The sequence below is a fragment of the Typopeltis vanoorti genome, chromosome 14, assembly GCF_054136105.1.
Source record: "Typopeltis vanoorti isolate ZY-2024b chromosome 14, IOZ_Tvanoo_1.0, whole genome shotgun sequence".
Classification (NCBI taxonomy): domain Eukaryota; kingdom Metazoa; phylum Arthropoda; class Arachnida; order Uropygi; family Thelyphonidae; genus Typopeltis; species Typopeltis vanoorti.
In genome coordinates, this window is record NC_143562.1 from 41,114,910 (window position 1) to 41,140,768 (window position 25,859).

The 25,859-nt window shown below is 33.7% G+C and overlaps 1 protein-coding gene across 1 annotated transcript in view; it reads left to right on the top strand.

The window, feature by feature from the left end:
- The window catches only part of LOC150099398 (SWI/SNF-related matrix-associated actin-dependent regulator of chromatin subfamily A containing DEAD/H box 1B-like), a 406,425-nt gene that overhangs the window by 94,474 nt on the left and 286,092 nt on the right, over positions 1–25,859 (top strand). Inside the window, exon 5 of the mRNA XM_090404492.1 lies at positions 21,153–22,046. Within this exon, the coding sequence (XP_090260618.1) occupies positions 21,153–22,046 (894 nt within the window). The remainder of the gene's footprint in view (positions 1–21,152; positions 22,047–25,859) is intronic.

Genomic DNA, 25,859 nt, shown 5'->3' on the forward strand with positions numbered 1-25,859 from the left:
CCAGCTGTTTAGACAGCCTGTAACAAGGTGCATTGGTGGCATCTACTATAGGTCTGAGTGGGGAATTGGGTTTGTGGATTTTTGGTAAACTGTATATTCGGCGGGGACGGGAGCGGAAAGGTTTAAGTTTTTTCGTGACGTCAGGGGGCCAGGAGGTTACTTTTTTAAGTAAGATTTTTAATTTCTTAACTTGTGTTTTTGTGGGGTCATGTTCTAGCGGGATGTAGGTAGCGCGATCGCAGAGGATAGTGTTCATTTTACGATTGTATTCGCTGGTATTAAGAACAACTGTGGCATTACCCTTATCCGCTCTGGTGATGACGATACTTTTTTCTTTTTTCTCTGACATCTTAGATCTCTTTTCCTTTGCCATCAACTCTAGGTATTTCTCTTGGAATAACAAAATCTACAAGCAGAAAGAGGGAACCGCCATGGGTTCTCCCCTCTCACCCCCCCTTGCCAATTTCTATATGGAAGATTTCGAAAAACAAGCCATAGACTCAGCCCCACTCAAACCTTCTATCTGGCTAAGATATGTAGATGATGTGTTCTCTATTTGGCCTCATGGCCCAGACACATTAGACTCCTTCCTCGGTCATCTCAATAGCCTACATCCAAGAATTCAGTATACTATGGAAAAGGAAAAGAACAATTGTTTACCCTTCCTAGACACCTTAGTCACGCGCCTGCCTAATGATACACTTGCCTTCACTGTATACAGAAAACCCACACACACACACAGGCAGATACATTCACAAACTCTCCCACCACCACCCCTCACAACAATATGGCATCATTAAAACCCTTACCAAGAGAGCCCACAATCTTTGTTCCAGTGGAACCGCCCTCACTACTGAGCTTAACCACATACACAGAACTTTCCTCTCCAATGTCTACAGCGAACACAGTATCAAAAAAATAATCAATTCCTCCCCCATTCCCCATCCCTCTCGTCAACAAGATTTTAAAAATGCCATCACCATACCCTACATCCGAGGCACTTCGGAAAAAATAGCCAAGATACTAAAAAAGTATAACCTATACACAGCATATAAGCCCTACTGCAAACTTGCTATGCTTATCTGTTCTACGAAAGAGCAGCTGCCTCCTCTCTCTCTCTGCCTGGAGTTTACAAAGTACCCTGTTCCTGTAAGCTTGCGTACTTTGGACAGACAGGTAGATCAGCATCCATCCGCCTGGAGGAACACAAGTCGTACATTGTTAAACACAACTATGGCCATTCAGGCTTGGGTGACCATGTTTTGGACACCATCCTCAGAGTATCATGGAAGAAAACCACCATGCTCCACCACAGCAAATTCAAGAAAGAGAGACTTTTCTTAGAAGCAGCAGCAGCAGCTCTCTGAAACCAACCAAATCTTAACAATTACGGTTGCATTAAGCTTCCGAAGATTTGGGAAACACTCATCACCAGAGGTCCCACCTTACATTCCAGGCCACCTACTACCGCCCTTAGAGGGCACTCCACCTAGATAGGACTTTAGTGTCACCCACATGGTTGGGTTTAGTATTGTAAGTTTTTGTGTGCATGTTACATTAATTGTTTTTGTAATCCCCGTAGATGTCCTAGTGACTAGGACGAAATATAGGAAGTATTAAATTCTATTTTAATTCTTTTTAAGTGTTGTAAAAAATCCATTAAACCTCCAACATAATGTCCTCACAGCATTTAAGCCTCTACACAAGTATTACTACTCCAGTCATCCAAAACTCAACTTTCTGACCATACCTTCTGAATTATTCAGTATGGCCACTTGTGAAATTTTCATACCTTGATATATCTAGTGTATATTTGAGCATTTTAGTAAACCTGCAGTACTTCATGTTTACTCCTGATATTATTAATTTTTGCATGTCTCTCTCTCTCACCCTCTCAGCATTCAATTCTGTATCATATACATAGCAAAGATTATTTCTATTCCTTCCTCCTTTGTTTCATAAACTCTCTAGTTCTGTACTTTGAAAGATTTTTTTCAATGTAGAGATTGAACAGAAGCGAAAATACACCAATCCTTTTTTTTTTTTTTTTGGAAGGTTCTGATAGTTCATTGTGTTTTTTATGTTTGCAGTTTGGTTCCATATATAAGATACCAGCCTTATATCATTCCTGTCAGTATTCTTTATTAAGGTTTGTATTAATTATGAAATTTATTATAATTTATAAAACAAAGATAAACATCTTTCCGTATTTCCAAGTTTCTTTCTAGTATTTTGATATTGAATATGCTCTGTCTTGTTTCTCTTATTTTTCATAAATCCACTTTGGATGTCTTTGTTTCGTTTGCTGTTTTTGATTTTATTCTTTCCAGTGTAATTTATAATAGTAATTTTGTTACTCAGTTTGTTAGGCTTATTAATCTATAATCTTTGCATTAAACTGCCTATCCTTTTTCAGGATGTTTTTAAAGATTGAATTCAATTAATCTAGAATGCTTTCACATATGCAGTTAAATACTTTTCCTAGATATTCAGTTCCACTTTCTTCAAGGCTTTCTTAGCATTTCTGTGTAAATGTCATCCTGGCTTGGTGCCTTTCCTGTCTTCATATGTTCTATGGATCTTAGAAAATCTTTTAGTATTGGAGATTGCTTTAGAGTTCTCTAGGTATTATGTCTCTCATCTCCAAAAATATTTAAAATTTTTCTGCCAACTTTTTCTTAACTTCTTCAGTTTCAAATAACATTTTATTGTCCTTACTTTTGATTGAAAAGTTCCTTGAATGATTCATTTTTGCATTAATTTCTTTTATATTGAAGAGCCTTTGCATTTGTTTTTGACATTATATCAAATAATGAGGCATTATTTGATATAATGTCTCATTCACAGATTTATGATTGTAGTGTTTGAGCACTTGTTTCCATATCTGAAAAAAAAAAAACTTTTTTTTTTCTATTTCCTTCTCCTTATTATTATGTTAAGTTTCTTTGACCTCTCTCATGTTCTCTTTATTATTTTGTTTAAAGTTTTATATTCTGATTTATTTTTTGCTGAACTGATCTAATATATTTAGCATCTTTAGTTGTATCTCTCAAATATTTCGATTATTTTTCTACCTTCAAATTATTCTTTCATGTTCTAAATGGACATTTATGAGGCGTTCAAAACAGCTTTTGATATTTGTCATATGCATATGTGAAGATCAGCATGGATTTGTTAAAGAAATTCACATGTTCAGTCATCTGTTTGCCTTTTATGGTAAATTAACAAGAACAGTTGATGAAGGAAAGTCATATAATGCAATTTTATTAGATTTTGCAAAGGCATGGTAAGTTGATATTTAAGTTGCATCACATTGAGTTAGATATCCAGTTAGTGAATTAGATTGGGAGTTGACTCTCTGACAGATATTAGAGAGGAAAATATCAAGGAGATGGACAGTCACAAGTGTGTGTGTGTGTGGGTGGGGGGGAGGTTCCACAGAACTTAGTACTGGGACAATTCCTTTTTAATCGGTATCAGTGATGTTGTGACTAGAATGTAGGGAGATATTCAGTTGTTTGCAGATGTGAAGCTTTGAATGGTTAGTGGTAATAGTGCCAATAGTAGCTCGTCATTGAATGGGAATGTCAGTTTAAGGCATCTAAATATAAGGTCTTGAAACTTTGGATTCATCTGTTGGAGGTTGCATGAACTTTGTATGCAACTTCCTATGGAAGTTTAGGGGCAGGTTGTGATGAAGGTGGTGAGGATCCAGTGGATTGCAGCAGTACTAAGGACATTGACCACTAGAGATAAAAGGGTGGCAATTACAATGTATAAAACTCTGATCAGACCACATCTGGATTCTTCTTCTTCTTCTCATGGCTTGTGTTCCTCAATCGAATTTTTGCCATTTCTTTCTGTCTGTTGTCTTTTTATGAAGTTCTAATGGACTTACTTAAATAAAGAGCCAATAGGTTTCATTTCGGCGATATAACATTATTTAAATTAAGGGGGATTTCAAATCTCATATTATTTCAAAGCCAAATAAGAAACTCAAAGATAGGAATCAAAGAGTTTCAACTGAATATAGCAAAACTAAAAAAGTTTTGGCAGACTGTAGCGTAAGCTAATGCACATAGTTCAACACTAGGGCAACTTGTTGCAAAGGTGGGTAAAGTTCTGATCACTATTCTTAGTATTATCCATAATGTAAAACACATCTCCTAGGAGATGTTTGATGTTATACATTATGGTGGAAGGTCACCACCCAATCTGGTTTCGACCTTTATTGAGGTCCCATCAGTGAGTAGGTAGACCAGGTAATACTGAGTTTATAGCGAAGAGAACTTTGTACTTTGCTATATGAGTTGTCAAAAAAAAAAGGTGCACCCATAAATTAATTAAATAAAGAGCCAATAGGCTCTTTATTTAAGCTTTATTGAAATTCTTTGATTCCTATCTTTGATTTTCTTATTTGGCTTTGAAATAATGTAGAATTTAATATCCCCTTAATTTAAATTCTATTATGGACTTTAAGTGGGTGCTTTCTTAAATATTGTCAATCCATTTTTTTCTTGGTCTTCCTCTGTTGGGCTGTCCTTCAATTCTACCATTTAATAATATGCTTGATAGTTTTCTTGAAACATGTCCAAACCAGTTTAGTTGACTTTTTTTTAGTGCTGTAATTATTGTTTCTTTAAAGTTAAGTTCTCTGACTTTTTCATTTGTTTTTCTTTCTGTCTAGGTTGTTCTATTGATTTTTGTTAGGCATTTCATTTCAAAAGCATTGAGTTTATCGGTTTCTTTTTTTCTTAAGATCCAGCATTCTGAGCCCTAGAGTACTGTGGGAATTATCATTGTTTTATATATCTTTAATTTCAGTTTGCTTAATCTTTTATCATCATCAAATTCCTGACATGTATCCTCAAAGGGGTGTACAGGATACGATAACTGCGTTGTGAATGCAGTTATCCTATCCTGTAAAATTACATGAAAAATTTACATCATTACTAACTTCCTATCTGCAATTTTCCTCCAAATCAGTCTGTTACTTGTCAAGACTCCAATAATATCATTATCAGATCTTATATTTCTATCGTCTAAGGCACATTGTACCGTATCAATCCATCTATATCTTGGTCTTCCTCTGGGTCGTTTTCCTGCCAACCTGGTAGAGAACACTTATTTTGATAATCTTTCCTCGCCCATTCTGTTTAAGTGACCATACCACCTGAGATTAGCTCTGCTAATACATTCCTGGATGCCGACAATGTCACGTTCTTTCCTAATATCCTTGTTTTTAATATGATATTGCCTTTGATACCATCTGTTCACGCCTCTAATCTTTCTCAGGACTCTCATATCTGCAGTCTCTAGTCTTTGGTCAAGTGTTTTACTTCTGACCCAGCTCTCAGATCCATAAGTTAAAACTGGTTTGAACACTGTCTTGTATACTAATTTAGTGTTCCGACTAATTTCTCTCTTATTCCATATGAATTTATTCAATTGACTTCCTACCATACCAGCTTTATTGATTCTGTTGTCTATTTCCATATTTAATTTACCATCTTCAGTAAAAATCGTGCCTAAGTAGCTGAAATGTTTTACTTGTTCCACAGGTACGCCATTCACAATGCAGTTAACATTTTCAACAATCCTACTTTTTCATTGTCTTTGTCTTTTTATTGCTGACCTTCATACCATATCTATTACAACAGTTATTCAATTTAGTCAGGGACTCTTGCAAACTTGTAGTAGATTTATTTAGAAGTATAACATCGTCTGTATAAAGCAAAGAGCTCACATTAACATCTCCAATTCTGATATCATGTTTAATACCACTTTCCTTCATAATGTGATCCATATAGATAATGAATAACAGAGAGGATAATGTACATCCTTGTCTCACACCAGATTTAACATTAAACCATCTTCCTGTACTTCAATTCTAACTGCCGACTTACAATTCAAATACAGACCAAGTATTGCTTGATATAATGCCCCATTGACACCATGTAACTGTAGCATATTGAATGGCTTCTCTCTTGGTACCTTGTCATATGCCTTTTCCAGATCGACAAAACTTAAATACAGATCTTTGTTATATTCCTATGCTTTCTCAACTATTTGTCGTGAAGTGAAGATCTGATCCTGACAGCCTCTATTTGGCCTGAATCCAGCTTGTTCTTCGCCAAGCTTTTCTTCCACAATTCTTCTCAACCGTATCTCAAATATTCTTGCATAGATCTTGCCAGGAACACTCAGTAGGAAAATACCTCTGTAATTCTCACATTGTTTTATTTCCCTTTTTTATATATGGGTACTATTAGAGCTCTACTCCAATCATTGGAAATTCGTCCCTCTGTCCAGGCTTTCTGAATGCTGCAGTGCAGCAACTGTAAGACTTTTATACCACCATATTTCAGCATTTCTGGTCGAATATCATTTACTCCTGCTTCCTTTCCACATTTCAAGCCTTTGATGGCTTTTTCTACTTCAAGTATGGATATGTATTCCTGACTGTATGCCTATTGAGTGTTTTTTTACCACTGTGCTATCACTGCTTGTTTCATTTAGCAATTTTTTGAAGTAATTACTCCATACTTCAAGGATATCTTTTTCTCCTGTTTTCATGTAACCTTTATCATCTCTAACTCCTTTTACAGTACTCTTTCCTCCAAGCTTCTTCAACAACGTCCAGAATATCTTACCACCTTCTTGATATTTATTTTCTCTGTTCTTGCTAAAGTCCTCCAATGACTTTTGTTTAGCTAGTTTTGCATAGTGTTTCACTTTCTTACATTTGTCTCTGTATTCTCTAAGAGCACAAGCTGACTTATTTGCCAGGAACTTTTGATATAGTTTCTTCTTTTCCTTCACTGCTTCTTTAACTTCCTGTGTCTACCATGGAGTTCTGATTTTTCTATCCTTGCAGACAACCTCACCACATGCCACTCTGGTGGCTGAATCAATCAGGGTTTTCTTCAAGGCTTGCCACTGAATCTCCATGGCTCGATTCCTGTTCTCAAACTTTTTCATTTTTTCTTCAATAATCATTATGTATTTTAGTCTACAGTTCACATCTGAGAGCTGCTGAACTTTTATTCACTTTAAAACTTTCTTACGTATTTTTCTTTTCAAAATGAAATTCAATTTTATCTTGCTCAAGACTAAATAGTGATCGCTTTCAATTTCAAATCCCCTGTACACTCTGGTGTCCTGCACCAGGGAGAAAACATCACTATCAACAATAACATAGTCAATGAGACTTTTCTTATTCCTTGCCTCTTCTCTCCATCTGAATTTGTGCACATTTTTATGTTGGAACATGGTGTTAGTAATAACTAGTCCATGTCCTGAGCAGAAATCCAAGAGGTATTTGCCATTATTATTGGCTTTGCTCTTTTCTCCAAATTTTTCCAAAATATTTTTGTATGTCTGACAATCATTTCCTACTCTGCTATTTAGATCCCCAACAAGGACCAACTTTTCCTTTTTCATTGTGTCAGTTGCTTTTTCTAAAGCATCAAAAAATTCCTCCACTTCTACCTTAGTAGAACCTTCTGTGGGACCATAGGCACAAATAAGTCTCATTATCCAATTACCCATTCTGATATTTGCCCACATCGCTCTACTTGAGACTGCCTGCCATTCAAGAAGATTAGCCTCGTATTTTGTGTTGAATACTATGGCTACTTTTTCTTTTCCTTGATTGTCATTTCCTGAATGTTTTTATATGAATAAATACATTTTGTATTTATTGTTCAGAAAGATCTCACCAGTTTTTGTCTTTTTTGTTTCAGTCAACCCTATTATGTTGATCTGGTACTTATCTAATTTCTCAGCTAGCTTCATGTCTTTGCCATTCAGGCTTCTTATATTGATAGTACCAATCTTTACCTTGGCGATGTTGAGTAGGGATGTGCTTTCAGATTTGTTCCAGTAGCTGACTTTTCGCTGTTCGCGGGTTCCCTGGTGAAAACAACGGGGGGGGGGTTGTTTAACCAGGCAACGCCCCTGGCGGAATGAAATTTTGTCATGTTCTACCATCATTTTCTATATTGGTTTAAGCCAATAAGAATACAAATTGGCCAGCTAAATCTCAAATTGCCAGCCCATCCTTGTTCATTCAGTATCCAGGTTGATACCCAACAGGGTGCACCACGAGAAGGTGACGATTGGACATTAGGTCAGAAGTCCTGGTCAGTTCTCTGCATTCCTTTAAAGCCTATGTGGAGGTCTCCTCTCAGTTATAAAGCTTTGACTCTTAAGCACCCCTAATCTTTTATTGTTCCATATTTTTTGTAGTTAGTCTGCCCATTGTTATCCATCCATTATTGATTCTGTGTTTTATGGTTTTAAAATAGTCTAGATTTTCATTGATCCTAGGTAATTGAGCTGCTTTACTTGTTTGTATTAATGTTTCCTATTTTCATTTGGATTGCTTCCCTTTTTCTTCATATTACCATTAGTTTTATTTTACTAAAATTGATTTTCATATCATATTTGTTATTTGTTTGCAGCTTGTCAATATATTTTCTAATTTTTCTTGGCTGTCTGTGGTGATAACTGTGTCGTCAACATACTTTAAATGTGTTATATTTCTTCTATTTACAGTTATGCCTTCACACATCTGTAGTCCTTTGTCTACTACTTTTAGATACAGGTTGAATAAATATGGTGACAATTGACAGCCTTGCATAACTCCTTTTTTAATTGCTATTTGATCTGTTTCTATGTTTTCGTAATTCACTTGTGTTTCTGAGTAGTAACTCTTGATACAATTTAATAGGTATTTGTCGAACCCTCTGTTTTCTAGAATTTTAATGAGTTTGCTTCTGTTTATTCAGTCAAAAGCTTTTGAAGTCGATAAAACAGCAGTAGAGTTTTTTATTTTTGTCTCTAATAAGATCTGCTAATCTGTTTAGTGTGAAAATTGCATCTATTGTGCTTCTACTATTTCTAAATCCCATTTGCTCTTCTTCCATTTGTTCTTCATAGGAATGTTTAACTCTGTTTTGAAGAATCCTGATGAATATTTTATAGCAATGGCTTAGAAGAGTGATAGGTCTAGTTAGTGCAGGATCTGATCTCCTTTTTTTGTGGATGGGTATGACCTGGCCTGTTCTCCATTCTGCTGGTAAATTTCCTTTGTTTAGTATTTTGTTGAACAGTTCCCTTAGGTAATTTATTATGCTTTCTCCCCCTTTTTCTAGAAATTCTTTTTGAATGTCGTCTATGCCTAGTGTTTTATTATTTTTCATTTATTTGATTGCTCTATGTATTTCTTCATTTAGTATGTCTTTTGTGTCAGAAGTTTCTTCTGGTTTGAAGGTGTCTTGATCAATATTTTCTTCAGCTGCAAACATTTCTTTAAAATGATTAGTCTATATTTCTTTTATTGCAAAAAGATAGAACACAACAAGCAGCCGTGAACGGCTGCTCGTTGTGTTCTATCTTTTTGCAATATTGAAACTGGGTTGGGTGAGTATGTTCTAGTTATCTCTTTAACTATTTCATAAATGGTCTTGGAGTCATGTTTTTTGTATGCTTCTTCACATATTCCTGCTTTTTCTTCAAAATATGCGATTTTTGCTAATCTGCATTTTTTGTCTATTTCTTTTTTCAAAATTTTGTATAATATTCTATTTTCTTCATTATCTTCTTTTGAGAGATTAATTTTGGATATTCTTTTTTTCTTCCATAAGTCCAAAATCTCTGGTATAAGCCAATCTTTATTTACTTTTGTCTGAATAGCCTAGGTGTTTTGTTGCTGTTTCTTTAATAATTTCTTTACCTTTTTCCCAAGACTCTGAGACTGTATCTAAAGCCAGATTATTTAATTTTTCTTTTATTGTTCTCTGATAGTTAGATCTTGTCAAGCTATCATTGAGTTTTGAGGTAGCTATCTTCTTTTGTTTTTGGTGGTTTATTCTCTTTCTTTTTAAACTGGTTTTTAGTTTTGCTGATGATAGTTCATGGTCTGTATCCGTTGTCAATCTTTTTTAATGTTTTGACATTTTGGAATGTTTCTATTTCTTATTAACGATTATATAGTCTATACAGTTTTTGATTTCATTGTTTGGTGATGTCCAGGTGTATTTGTGTTGTGGCCTGTGGTAGAATAAGATATTTGTGATTAACAGTTGATTTATTTTGCAAAAATTAATCAAGTCCTCTCCTCTCTCATTCATCTCTCCATGACCAAATTTTCCCATTACTTCTACTTTATCTTCAGAGTACTGACCGATCTTTGCAATAAAATCTCCCATAATAATCAGGATATCTCTTGTACTTGTTCGCCTGATTTATTTTTGCAGTTGTTCAAGAAATTGGCTATATTCCTTCTCTTCATGTGATTGGTCTGGGGCATAAACTTCTATTATTTTTATATATATTCCTTTTTCTTTTGCATTCAATCTTACTAAGATTATTCTAGAAGAAGTTGGTCTTACATCAACTATTGAGTTTAGGAGCCATTTTTTAATTATTATTGCTGCACCTTCTCTGTAATGGTTATCTTTCTTTCCTGAGTAAAATATGCTTGTGTTTTTTTTTTGTCGATTTTTCTCTTGCCTGTCCAGTGGGTCTCTGCAACTCCCACTATTTCCCATTTGAACAGTTCAAGTTCTCTCTCTATCAGTTTTAATTTGCTGGGTTTGTACAACATTCTGATGTTGATGGTTGAAATATTATATATATATAATTTGCGTTCCACATTGCTGTCTTCTCGCCTAGTGTATGTGGGCTTGAGTTAGGCACATCAGCTCTCCCGTATGCGGTAGCATTATTTCTGCTTCTCCTTGCTGGCCGATTCATCTTTAAAGATTTTAGGCAATTAATGCAGCCGGCTTGCCATTCCTCTGCTGCATACCTGTTGGTCTGCAGGATGTGTTTCATTTTCCTGCTACCACCCATTTCTGGGAGGCATTCCCCGATCTGCCACCTGGGGATGCACTTTCTAGGGGTTAGGCGTCCCCCGAAAGATCTGGATTATTGTGCTCACATATGGTTGCTGGGATTTTAAGAAAGGGATGAAGTAACCTTGGAAATGCTACAGAGGTAGATAACAAAAATGAAACCAGGGTGTACACTGGCCATGAGGATTGACTGAGGACATGCAAACAAACTGCAAAGTTTGTCGAATAGAAGATGAAGGTGTGACATAATTGTGGTGTTTAAACTGAGCAGTATTTACAGGACTGAAACTGGGTAGATTTTTTATATAGCAGAACAAAAAGAAGAACCAAGAAAAAGGAGCCATCCCCTGAAGTGGTGAAAGTAATGAGTAAGAGGGTGCATTGGAATGCATTGTCTGATAGGGTGCTGAATGAGTAGATGGTGAAAACAGGTTTAAGGGATGGTATGATAAGTCTTGTGGTATGGATGGCCTGAGTAATGAAAGTATTCAGAGCCCTCATGATAATATTATTATCATCATAATAATAATGATAATTTGTTGAATTATTTTCTTTAGGTAATTGAAATCCAGTTGAGATTCTTTATTTCTACATTTAGGCTTAATTTTTTTTTAATTTTGAAACCAGTGGAATGTGACCTAGTTTTTGGGACGGTATGCAATGGCATGGTAGACTAGCACCTTTATTGACAGTAATGTGTTACATATGGATGTAGTACATCCAGAAGTTTGTAATATTCAGTAATTTTTATACATTTACTTAGTATGCAAATAAGCTGTTATTTAATTACATTTTTGCTAGTAACACTTTCAAGATATTTGCTATAGAAAAGTGTTATTAAAATTATCACATTTTACTTATTTTTTTATATACTTGTATAATAAACTAATACATAAACTGTTTATTATATATTTAATTTGCTGCTCTTATGCCAAAAACATCATCACTCTATGAAGTACTAGTTTTTATAACCTTTATAACCTTTTAAATTTCAGTTTTTCATTTTAGCACAGAATCAGTACTGGCACCTACCGTTGACAAAACAACAACAACAACAAAAAAAAAAAAAAAAAAAAAAACACTGTCTGAGTCTATCTGCTCTTGGTGTGTTTTTGTTTGCACAATACTACTTTGAAATCTTTTTCTAATTTTTTGGTCTGGTTTCTGATTTTACTATCTAGGCTTGTCTAGGTATATAGTTATCTTTTTTTGGTTGCTGAAAACAAGATATTTGTTTATTATTCAATAATTTTGCACACAGAACTCAATTAGCTTTCATATTGCTAAGCCTAATTACCATTTATCAGGAACACTCCTCTTCCTATGTATCTGATTTCTACATTTATCATCAAATTCCTGATATGTACTCTCAAGGGGTGTACAGGATATGATAGTACTACATGAAAAAATTACATCATTACTAACTTCCTATCTATAATTTTCCTCCAAATGAATCTCTTACCTGTCAAGACCCCAACATTATCAGATCTTATATTTCTGTCTTCTGGGGCACTTTTTACTCTATCAATCCACCTATATCTTGGTCTTCCTCTGGGTTGTTTTCCTGCCAACCTTCTAGAGAACAATTGTTTTGCTAATCTTTCCTCTCCCATTCTGTTTAAGTGACCATACCACCTGAGATTAGCTCTGCTAACACATTCCTGGATGCTAACAATGTCAAGTTCTTTCCTGATATCTTCATTTTTAATATGATATTAATATAATTACAATATAACAGATTACATACATTGTATGTAATATAATACAATGTTAGCATTGTATTATGCTGTAATACATATCTGCGGTTTCTAGTCTTTGGTCAAGTGTTTTGTTTCTAGCCCAGCTCTGAGATCTATAAGTTAAAATTGGTGTGAACATTGTCTTGTATATAGCTAATTTAGTGTTTTGACTAATTTCTCTCTTATTCCATATAAATTTATTGACTTCCTATAATACCAGCTTTATTGATTCTGTTGTCTATTTCCATATTTAATTTACTATTTTCCCTAAAAATCATGCCTAAGTAGCTGAAATGTTCTATTAGGTTTTACTTGTTCTATAGGTTCTCCATTCACAATATAGTTGATATTCTCATTGTCTTTATCTTGTTATTGCTGACCTTCATACCATATCTGTTACAACAGTTATTCAATTTAGTCAGGAAATCTTGCAGACTTTTGTAGCAGATTTATTTAGAAGTATAACATTATCCATATAAAGTAGAGCTCAGATTAACATTTCCAATTTTGATATCAGGTTTAATACCACTTTCCTTCATAATGTGATCCATAGTCTGGTGTCAGACATTGTCTGACACCAGATTTAACCTTCAACCATCTTGCTGTACTTCAATTCTAACTGCTGACTTACAACTCAAATAAAGACTAAGTATTGCTCGATATAATGCCCCATCGACAACATATAACCTTAGAATTTTGAATAGCTTTTCTCCTGGCACCTTGTTATATATATGCCTTTTCAAGATCTACAAAACTTAAATACGGATCTTGGTTATATTCCCATGATTTCTCAACCATTTGTCGTAAAGTGAAAATCTAATCCTGACAACCTCTATTTCTACATTTCTGATTTCTACATTTAAGCTCCTTCAATGATAAAAAAAAAATCATCTTTGTTTATCTGTTTTATAATTCTTTGTATCTTCTCCTTTCTCCTCCTAATGTTGATCCATCAAACTACCAAATTCCTGATTACACCATCAAGGGGTGTACAAGATACTATGACAATGCAACATAGTATGTTGTACCCCCCCCCGATGGGGTGTACAATCATTTCCTTACAAATTAATGTGTTATGTGTCAGGACTCCATTGTTGTCAGATGTTATATTTCATTCTAACTAAGGTACTTCTAACTGCATCGGTTCATCTGGTTCTTGGTATCCTCTTTTTTCCACTATCTTAGTATAAGAAGCCTGTTTTGTCAACCTTTCTTTTCTGCTCTATTTAAATGATCATTTCAAATGAAATTCGCTTTGAACATGCAATCCAGAATGCTAACATTGTATTACATATAATGTAATACATTTACAACACAACAATTACAATATAACAGATTACATACATTGTATGTAATATAATACAATGTTAGCATTGTATTATGCTGTAATACATTGTTATGTATTGTAAAACCAATCCAGAATGCTCGTGCAACTTTTTGCTACATCAATCCACCTAAATCTTGGTCTTCCTCTGGGTCTTTTTCTTGCTCTCCTGGCAAAAGAACACTTGTCTTACTAACTTTTTCTCTCACATTCTGTTTAAGTGGCCATACTACATGAGATTAGTACTGCTAATTCATTCCTGAATGCAAGCAATATCTCAAGTTCTTTCCTAATATATCCTCATTTTTAATATGATACGCCATTGGCACCATCTATTCACTCTCCTAATCTTTCTCAGAACTCTCATATCTGTAGTCTCCATTCTCTGATCTAATGTTTTATTTCTAACCCAGCTCTCAGATACATAAGTTAAAATTTCTTTGAACACTGTCTTGTATATAGCTAATTTAGTGTTTTGACTAATTTCTCTCTTATTTCATGGAAATTTATTCAGTTGATTTCCTACCATATGAACTTTGCTAATTCTTCTGTCTGTTTCCAAATTTAATTTTCCATCCGCCTAAATATCTGAATATTTTACTTGTTGTATAGGTTCTTCATTCTGGATGCAGTTGATATTTTCAATGTTTCTGCCTATTTTCATTGTCTTTGTCTTTTTAATGCTGACCTTCATACCATAACTATTACAACATTTATTCAGTTTAGTCAGGGAATCTTGCATACTTATAGCGGATTTATTTAGAAGTATAACATGATTTGCATGAAGCAAAGACCTGGTTAACACCTCCACAGTTAAAATGTCACATTATTACATTTTAATGTCATAATGTGACATTTTATTGAATAAATTTCCATGGAATAAGAGAGAAATTAGTCAAAACACTAAAATTTAAACATAAATCCTTGTTATATATTCCAATATATATGGATCACATTATGACATTTTAATGTCATAATGTGATTCATATAGATTATGAATGATAGGAGAGATAATATGCATCCTTTTCTCACACCTGCTTTACCATCAAACCATCTTCTGTACCTCCCTCAGTTCTGACTGCTGATTTACAACTCAGATATAGACTAAGTATTATATAATAATTGCCCATTTACACCATATAACTGTAGCATTTTCAACAGCTTTTCTCTTTGTACCTTGTAATATGTATTTTCCAGATCTATAAAATTTAAACATAAATCCTTGTTATATATTCCAATGATTTCTTAACTATCTATCTTAAAGTGAAAATCTGATCTTGACAACTTTTATTTGGCCTGAATACAGCTTGTTCTTCCCCAAGCTTCTCTTCCACAATTTTTTTTATGTATACTTGCATTAAATTTTACCAGGAACACTCAGCAGGAAAATTCTTCTGTAATTCTCACATTCATTATTTTCCTTTTTTTGTAGATGGGTACTATGAGAACTCTGCTGCAATCGTCTAGGATTTGACTCTTTGATCAGGCTTTCTGAATTATGCAGTGTAGCCACTGTAAAACTTTTATATCTTCATATTTGAGCATTTCTGGTTGAATATCATCTAGTGCGGTTTCCTTTCCACATTTCAGGTTTTTGATGGCTTTTTCTACTTCAGGTATTGATATGTATCCCTGTTGAGTGTTTTCTATTGCAATGCTTTCACTGCTTGTTTCATTTAGCAGTCTTTTAAAGTAATTACTCAAGACATCTAGAGTATCTTTATCTTCATTTTTCACATCATCTTTACCATTTGATTCTTTTTACAGTACTATTTCCTCCATTTCTAAACTTTTCAACAGCCTCTAGAATAATTTACCACCTTCCTGATATTTATTTTCTATGTTCTTACCAAAGTCTTCCCATGACTTTTGTTTAGTTAATTTTTTATAGTGATTTGCTTTCTTACTTATTTCTCTTATATTTTCTTCTTATACATATATATTTATATATATATTTTCTCTTATATTTAATAATGATAATATTAAAAAATAATATTTTTTAATAATATTTATTAATATTAATTTCTAGCATGCGGCAAGTTTTTAATTGGTAAACCACTGACTGCTGTATGTATCTTGTATTCTTGTTGCTTTGATTTGCTTGTTTCTACGCACTGATGATGTACTGTTATTTTCAGTACAAAATATCTGTACCTTCATTTCATTAAAGTTAATTACTGTGGTTATTGTAATATTGTTGTTGTTTATTTTACTGTCAAGTTATTTCATCATGGGTGGTTGCTAACAAATTTGTTGAAGTTTTATTTCCAGAGAGTTGGAAATAAAACTTCTCAATCTGAAATCCTTAATGTGAACACTAACAGCATTCTCTTTTAAAGAATCACAAAAACATTTGCAATTTTAGTTGCAGTTTTGATCTTCATTTTCTTCTATCATTTTATCTCCTTTAAGGTTCAGAACTTTATTTTTCTTTTTGTATTAAAGACTACAAAGAAATAAACAGTCATTAGACTCAACTTGCCATATCTTCATCCCTCAACACTTGTTTTGTTGTTATTGTCATAACATAATAGTTGATAAAACTTTGAAACATTTTTCTTTCTATATGAAACACTACCTTAAATATCTTCTGTCGAGTTGAAGGAAAAGAAGTAAGCATATCAAAAGTTCCTGGCAAATAAGTCAGCTTGTGCTCTTAGAGAATACACAGACAAATGTAAGAAAGCTAAGCACTTTTGAAAACTAGCTAAATAAAAGTCATTGTTTGGGAAGACATTGGTCAGGATATAGAAAATAAATATCAAGAAGGTATTTTATTTTAGAGATTGTTGAAGAAGCTCAGAAATGGAGGAAAGAGTGCTGTAAAAGGAATTAGTGATGATAAAGATGACATGAAAACTGGAGAAAAAAATATCCTTGAAGTTTGGAGTAATTACTTAAAAATTGCTAAATGAAACAAGCAGTGATAGCACAGTGGTTAAAAAACACTCACCAGGCATACAGTCAGGAATAAAATATTAATACTTGAAGTAGAAAAAGCCATCAAAGGCTTGAAATGTGGAAAGGCAGCAGAAGTAGATGATATTTGACCAGAAATATCATCTGAAGTAAGGAGGTATAAAAGTCTTCGTGGCTGCACTGCATAGTTCAGAAGGTTTGGACAGAGGAACAAATTCCCGATGATTGCAGTAGAGCTCTCATAGTATCCATATATAAAACGGAAATAAAACTGAATATGAGAATTGCAGAGGTATTCTCCTACTGAGTGTTCCTGGTAAGATTTATGTAAGTATATACTTGAGAAACGGTTAAGAAGAATTGTTTAAGAAAAGCTTGGTGAAGAACAAGCTAGATTCAAGCCAAATAGAGGCTTTCAGGATCAAATCTTCACTTTGCAACAAATAGTTGAGAATCATAGGAATATAACAAAGATCTGTGTTTTAAGTTTTGTAGATCTGGAAAAGGCATGTGACAAGGTGCGAAGAGTGAAGCTATTCAATACGCTACAGTTATGTGGTGTGAATGGGGCATTATATCAAGTAGTACTTAGTCTTTATTTGAGTTGTAAGTCAGCAGTTAGAATTGAAGGAAGTACAGGAAGATGGTTTAATGTTAAATCTGGTGTGAGACAAGGATGTACATTATCCTCTCTGTTGTTCATTATGTATATGGATCACATTAGGAAGGAAAGTGGTATTAAACCTGATATCAAAATTGGAGATGTTAATCTCAACTCTTTGCTTTATGCAGACAATGTTATACTTCTAAATAAATCCTCTACAAGATTCCCTGACTAAATTGAATAACTGTTGTAATAGATATGGTATGCAATAACAAGACAGTCAATGAAAATAGGCAGAATCATTGGAAATGTCAACTACGTTGTGAGTGGAGAACCTGTAGAACAGGTAAAACATTTTAGCTACTTGGGCATGATTTTTAGTGAAGATGGTAAATTAAATATGGAAATAGGCAACAAAATCTATAAAGCTTTTATAATTTATAAGGAATAAAAGAGAAATTAGTTGGAACACTAAATTGTCTGTATACCAGACAGTGTTCAAACCAATTTTAACTTATTGATCTGAGAGCTGGGTTAGAAGTAAAACACTTGACCAAAGACTAGAGACTGCAGATATGAGTATCCCGAGAAAGATTAGTGTCACGAACAGATGGCATCAATGGCAGTATCATATTAGAAATGAGGATATTAGGAAAGAACTTGACATTGTCAGCATCCAGGAATGCGTTGGCAGAGCTAATCTCAGGTTGTATTTACTTAAATAGAATGAGAGAAGAAAGATTAGCAAAACAAGTGTTCTCTGTCAGGTTGTCAGGAAAAAATGACCCAGAGGAAGACCAAGATATAGGTGGTTTGATACGGTAAAAAGTGCCTTAGATGATAGAAATATAAGATCTGATAATGTTGGAGTCTTGACAAGTAACAGACTGATTTAGAGGAAAATTGTAGATAGAAAGTTAGTGATATGTAAATTTTTCATGTAGTACTATTATATTCTCTACACCCCTTGAGGGTACTTGGCAGTAATTTTATGATAATTTCATTAATAATATTAACAACTGATAATTATAAAAGTAAAAATTAAAATTGGCACAGTGAGATTAAATCTATAGTACATTTTATTCTTCTTCCATCACCTTTATCCCTTAAGTAGGTGCACAGCTGTAATATATTATTATTATTATTGTTGTTGTTATTATTACATGACACCTTCAAAGAGCCCAGGGACTCATTGTGGGAGGGCACTTTCTTTATTTTGCTACACATCCCACTGTCTCTTCTTTCACTTAATTCTCTAACCACACACTATGTCACAACTACCATGAACATACAATGCCATTGCCCACCAACAGTAGTATATTTTGTCTGTAAAGTATGTGTTCTGATAGTTGATTTGCTTGTACTTGGGATGAAAAACCTGAGTTTCTAGGAGAAAAAAAATTTGCTTCCCCACCCCATTACAAGATTTGGCTAATTCGTTGTCCTAAGCTTATTTTCACAGCTTGCAACATGAATTAACTTAGCGTAAGTAAATGCTTTTGTTATGTAAAAATTTTACATAATTTTATTTGTGGTATACATTATTATTATGTTACACCTCCTTGGGAGTCCAAGGACTCATCGTGGGAGGGCACACTACCCTACTTCGCTAAATACATCTCATCCTCTTCCCTACTGCTTAATTCTCCAACTACGACACTACTGCCATTATCACCTATCATCACCAACAACAGTGTGTTTTGTCTGTAAATTGCATGTGTTCTGTAGGCCAATTTGTCTATATATGCCAGATGAAAAACCTGAGTTTCCAGGAGAAAAAAACCTGTTACTACCTTATGAGATCGGCTAAGTCGTTTTCAACTGAAAAAGCCCATATAATGATTCCCCTCATCACGATGAGGATCTAACCTAGGTCTTTTCCAATCCTTGAAAATTTTAAACCCACATTAAAGGAAAATATAATTCTGTATAATTATGTGTAATCTATAATGACAATTAAGAATGTATTACTTTGTTTTGTCATCATAACATTTAATTTTTTAAAACATCACCTGTGACAGTATTTATATAAATATATATTTATTTATATATTTATATTTATATATTTATATTTATATATTTATATCTTAAGGAAGCAAATTTTTTTGTGATTAGTAGATTTAAGTTGTATTTCTGGAGTCGTGTGTGTGTGTGTCACATGTATGTATATGTGTGAGTGTGTGTGTACTTCTGTCTTGAACCAGCGTGAAAATATCACTGTAACAGTAACATAGGCAAGGAGACTTCTTATGTCTTCTCTCCATGTGAATTCATGTGCATCTTTATATCAGAACATCATGTTAGTAAGGACTATTCCATGCCTTGAATAGAAATCCAGCAAGTGCTTAATATTAGCTTTGCTCTTTTCTCCATTTTTTTCTCAAACATTTCTGTTATTCATTTCCTGCTCTTTTGTTCACATCTCCAACAAGGACCAGATTTTCATTTTTCTTTGTCAACTACCTTCTCTGACAACTTGAAAAGTTCCTCCACTTCTTCTTGAGTAGTCTATATGTAGAAATAAGTCTTTGTCAAATTCCCTATTGTGATGTTAATCCATTTCACCTACTTGAAACTGGTTGCCATTAAAGAAAATTATCTTTGTGTTTAGCATTGAATATTATATTTGCTCTCTTTTTGCAATCATTTTTACTGAATATAACTTCTTGTATTTTTATTTAGAAGATTTTCATCTGATTTTTTTTTTAGTACTACCAGTTTTGTTGATGCAGCACCTTCTTTTGTCAGTTCCTTTCCTTTTCCATTGATACTTATGTTGATGGTGTGCTTATCTTGAATTCTGGTGATATCGAGTTGGTGTTTGTTCAAAGGATTTTTTGAGATATTTAATGATCCATTTAAGAATGAATATTATAACTTAAAAATTTTTCTTTGTCCTTGAATAATCAGAGTTCATGAATGCTTTTTATTAACTACATGCTGAACCTTAAGGAAGTCTAATTGCATAGCTTCAAGCCTTCTGCTTTGCTTACTAGTACATGTATTCATTACTAGTACATTCATGAAGAATCCAGATACAGTAAAATTGATTACCAAATATATGGAAGGGAATTTCAAATTGTCTGGTAATCATAAATGTTTGAATATAGAAATATGAGGAAAATATAGTGCAAAATATATATATATATATATTTCAATATTGTATTATGAAATGTGTATCAAAAATTGTATGCATGTGTATCAAATAAAAATAATTATGAATGAAAAGATTGTAAAAGTTTCACATGTGGCATATCAAGTGTCTGCCTGGAACCCAACTTATTCTCTGTGAGATAAACTTATTAAATTTTTCATGTTAGGATTAACTAAAGATCAGTTTATGACAACTCTGCTGAATTAGATTAAGTTTGAATCTTGGGTAACATTTCAGATTTTTGAAGTATTGTTTAAAGTGGCATCTTTTTTTCCTTTTTAAGCTTAATATTTTATATTAATTTGTGTTTACTTTCCAAGTACTAATTTCTGATTTCCCTAAATTGTAAACTATTTGGGGAGGAAAAAATGCATAATATTGTTTTCATCTGAAGTTATTCAAGATTTTCAGTTAAATATAGGTTAGTTTAATCAGATATAGTGATATATAAATATCACTATATCTGATTAAAGAAAATGATTTTGTATTCTACTAAAAGAAAAGTAAGTTTTCTTAATTTATATATATTTATTTATATATTTTCTAACAGGAAGCCCAAGATATTCTTGTATTTTGCGGTTGGGATCTTCAAAAAGCTATTGATGCTATAAAAAAGAAGCCCCTCCTGAAAGGAAAGAAATACTCCAGGTATTGTAATCAGCCACCCTCAGAAGATAAAGAAGAGAGACAAAACAAAGGTGTTGTATATAACTCTGATGATAGTGATCAGTCATCAAATGAAGTTAAAATCACCAACAGAAAAATGTTAACTAAGAAAAGGAAAACAGTTATGAGAGTAGTATCAGAAGATGAAGAAGATGATGATGATAAAAACAAAGAAATGTTAACAAACAGTGATACTTCCAGGGTAGAGAATACAACTAGTAATCAAACTGAGATAAGGACAAAATGTGATTCTAACTTTGTTAGTGCAGAATTTCAAGCAGATAGTTCACGTATTCAAGAATCTAACAAACTGGTTTCTGAAGGAAAAACAGAGTCTGTGAAAACATATAGCAATATATCAAGATCACCACATAAAACAATACAAAGTTCATGGTTTAAAACTGAAAACAGACATAGTGACAATTCTCCTTGTCAGAATTTACCATCAGAAAATAATAATGAAGTAAAGACTGAGCATAATTCAGAATTGAAAAGGAATAATTCAGGTCATGAACAGCATTCACATTCTGGTGTATCTAAAACAAAAGCACAGGAAGTAGTTTTGCTATCATCAGAGGAAGAGGAAGAATTTGCTAACAATGAGGTATATGATAGTGATGCAAGTGATGAGGATAGTACTTTGCATTCTGCTCAGAGTACTGTTTTATGTTTTTTGCAAAAAGCCACCATAGAAGAATTAATTAGTATACCTGGTTGCAGTAAAAAAAAAGCTGAAATGATCCAACAGTGCCGTCCCTTTAATGGATGGAGAGATTTGGTAAGTGTTTTGTGATGTTCTGTTCATAATTTGTGAAAAATTTGGGTGTGTGTTTCAAATAATAGTTATCTTTATGGCAGTAATTCTTTAATGTTTTTATTATTTTTACTGTTATGTAAGTTGCATGAAATATTACCTATTTTAATAGGCTATTTTGTTGTTCAGCTGTTGTAATATTCAGTTCAGGTTAGACATCACCAGCTTGTTGAGGTTGCAAGTTCTATGACTGCTTCTTCATTATGACCTACATATAAAATAAGTACAGTATTTATTGTTTTCTTATTTCATAACAAAGTCTTTGATAACTTGCAGAAACTACCTGCTAATGTGCTATATTAAGAAGGGTAACATTATGATGGAAAATTAGTCATCAGGCTTGAAAAATTTTGTGCCTGCTTACCAGTCAAGCAAATATCTCTTTAGTCAGGTGTTAGTGTGGGTGGAGATACCATGGTAGCTTAATGCTATCAGTGCAGAATAAATTATTCCCCACAAAATTTCCAATTTTCATATAAGCAATTCCTCACCTTTATATAATTACAGAACAACTCTAACCCTATTGCTCCTCAGTAGTTTTTGAAAAACTTCACCGAGAATGATCCGTTCTGCACTAATACCATGGTTGCATGTTCAGTTCTGCTTGGTCATTTTATAAGTTTTTAATACTATGGCTAATTTTTATCCTTTGTAACTAAATCATTTGTTGAAGCAAATATGCTACTAAGTACTGTATTTATCAGTGTATGCCATGAAGACAAAAGTGACATGGTCATTTTCCCATGTTTTAATTTCTAAACCCTATAGAATGTGCCATTATAAATAAATATTGAGGGTGAAATGATTCAAAATTATCATAGCTCTCACAAAAGTAAAACTGGTAGAGCTACTTTTTTTTATATAAGGACTACATGTGAAAGGGTGAAAGATTACAAAACATGTAACACAATAGTGCCATGTATAGGTAAGTGATTAAGGAGAAAGAGGTAATCTGTTTATGTTTCTTAAACAGGTGGGGATTGTACCAAAAAGCAGAAGTAAATGGGATAAAGGAAGACAAGTTCATTAGTATGTTTGGAGTTGGTCAATGGCTGCTCTTGTTTTTCAACCATTAGAAGAAAGTGGAGCAATAATAGTGGCCAGTTCAGCAGAGTAGTGCCCATGAAAGTTCTTTAGAAAAGGCATTGTGCAGAAACGGTGCCTATGGGGAAAGTGATTGGAGGATGTGTGTGAGAGAGAGAAGGGGGGGTTATGTCACCTGATCAGGTGCTCTCTTCTGTATTGTAATATTTATTCTCTTCTCTCCTAACGTCATGGTTTATGATCTTAATCCTGACTTATTCCCTCCTATAATTTCCTTAACCAAATTTCAAGAAATGTTCTTTGCTACTTTAATTCGTATGCAGTCTCAATATTTAATGTGGGCTGTTAAACTTTCTTAAGAGTAGTGCATGTGGATTGAAGACAAAGGGATTGCTGTTGGATAGCGCCAATTCCTTTGTTTCAGTATTGGTGCCAGTTCCTTTTCAGATTCAGAGAAAATTTCTATTATACTGCACCACCCTAAATCCTAGACTATTGAACAATGCAAAATCAAGGAACTAGAACTCAGTTTAGTGAACTGTCTAATATCTCTTAAGCACTGTCGTTAACTTCTAAATTCATCGAATAACTAAAATTCATTTCAAAGTCGTAGCCTCCCTTGTATTTTACCTCCCGCCTTGGTTCTAACTTAATGAGCAGTGCAATAGAAAGGAAATCAGGCAAGTTATCAATTAATACTAAAGAAAAACATTTAATTATAAAATGAGACAATTTACACTTTATGAACAAACTCTGACATACAGTTGCACTAATTTTAGGGAATGAGTATACTCAACTAAAATTTCTAATTCTCTCGTAATATGTTAAAACATTATTTCAAGTAGGAAATTCTATTAAAGGTCAGTTATCCATTTTACACATAACAATGCTAAAGGTGATTCATTTATCAATAACAGAGTTATCTCAACAAGCTTCCACACAATTCCTTCATCTAGAACTTAAAGTTTCTCTACTTCCTTTAGCATAATCTCTAAAGTCCTTTCATTAATCAAAACATTATAAACCTAAAGTCCTTTTTACAATTACAGGTTATTTCCCTCAACATAATTATATAACAGATCAAAATTCTACATTACCAACGGCTGAGGAATTATTCGACCTTCACATACATCTCGACAGAACTTCGTTTCCTTGATCCTTCTCTTAATTGATTTCATCTGTGCTATTCGACTGATGGACTCGGACTAGACACATCTCTGCCAAAAGGTAAGACTGGCTCACCGCTCTCAGGTCGACTGGCTCAGCATGGCTTATCGATCTCCATAGTGATCAGGAACTCCACTCCGCTGGGCTACTCGTTGACCGGCGAACTTGCCATAGGCACTTCCGTGTGCTCCAACGACCTGTATCTCGATGACCACTCCAATTCAAGGGGAAGAGAAAAAAAAGCCACGAACTAGTGCTGCTACGCTTTTTAAATCGCGCTCCCGATGTTTCTTCCCTACATCATCCTGCTCTCTCCCTTTTCCCACGACACCTTACTTTTTCCAGCACCTTGCGCCATCCCCCCCCCCCCCTTGTGTGCTTTACGGAGGGAACCCTCATGCGCATCCTACTTGGTGCATGTGTTTGGTTTCAGGCCCTCACTATCTAATCCGATTATCTTTCTTCCGGCAGTACACAAGTATTTGCACAAAATCCGCATAGTTCAACATTAGAAAATTTACAATAATTATTTACAACATGATGCATAGAAAAGTTTTTACTTAAATTACTAATGTTGCTTATAAATTACAAGTAGCTTTATTTCCTCTGATATACCAATATTGGCCCCAGGAATGTTATTGCATGTTAAATTGAATGAAACATAAATGAATTTAATTTCAGTTTCATTCAGAATTTAACAGTATATCATCAAGAATTCTTATGGAGGTTTTGGGTGCATCACCTTAAAGTGTTCATGGGTTTTCTGAATTCTGCACACTGACAGAGCTGGTGATTTATAAGATGCAGCAGCAACTGAGAAAACAGTAAAAAAAAAAAAAAACATTTTTAGGTCACCTTTTTTTTTCTGAATCAATATAAAGAAACTATACATTTTGTAAGGGAAAAAAACTTGAATACTTCTTTCTTAGCTTTTAATATCTGCTATTAATCAAATTTTGTATATTCCAGTAGTGGATATGAATAAGCCAGTTACCACTGTCTTCTTTGCTTCTGTTTTAGGTCATGTCATGTCATGATTAGCATTACTTTGCAGTGCATCTTAGTTCTCTAAAATAAAATTATGCAGGCATAATCCTCCCATTGGTTGTATTCCATTATGACAAAATAATAATAGTTGACAAAACAGGCATTTGTAATGGACTGGCATTCCACAGTAAGTGGTGTAAGCATGGTAAAAACATACAAAAAATATATTTACGACATAAAACACAATATAGGAGCCCTGAGAAGTAATAGACTAATTTGGAGGAAAATTACCGATAGTACTATTATAGGATTTTCTGCACTCCTTGAAGGTACATATCAGGCAATTAATTTTCATCTTAGTTTGTAAATTTTCAGTTACAATTTAGAATACAATACATTAATCCTATTAATTAAAATTCTTGGGCATAATTTAATTTCAATGTAATAATATGCATGATATGTATTTTGCTACATGCTGTATATCTCAACACAAGTGTACATTCATTGGCAGCAAGCATTGATGTTGCAAAACTATATCTTCCGTAGTTGGAGGAAATGCCAACTAGACCTCTAGGTGAT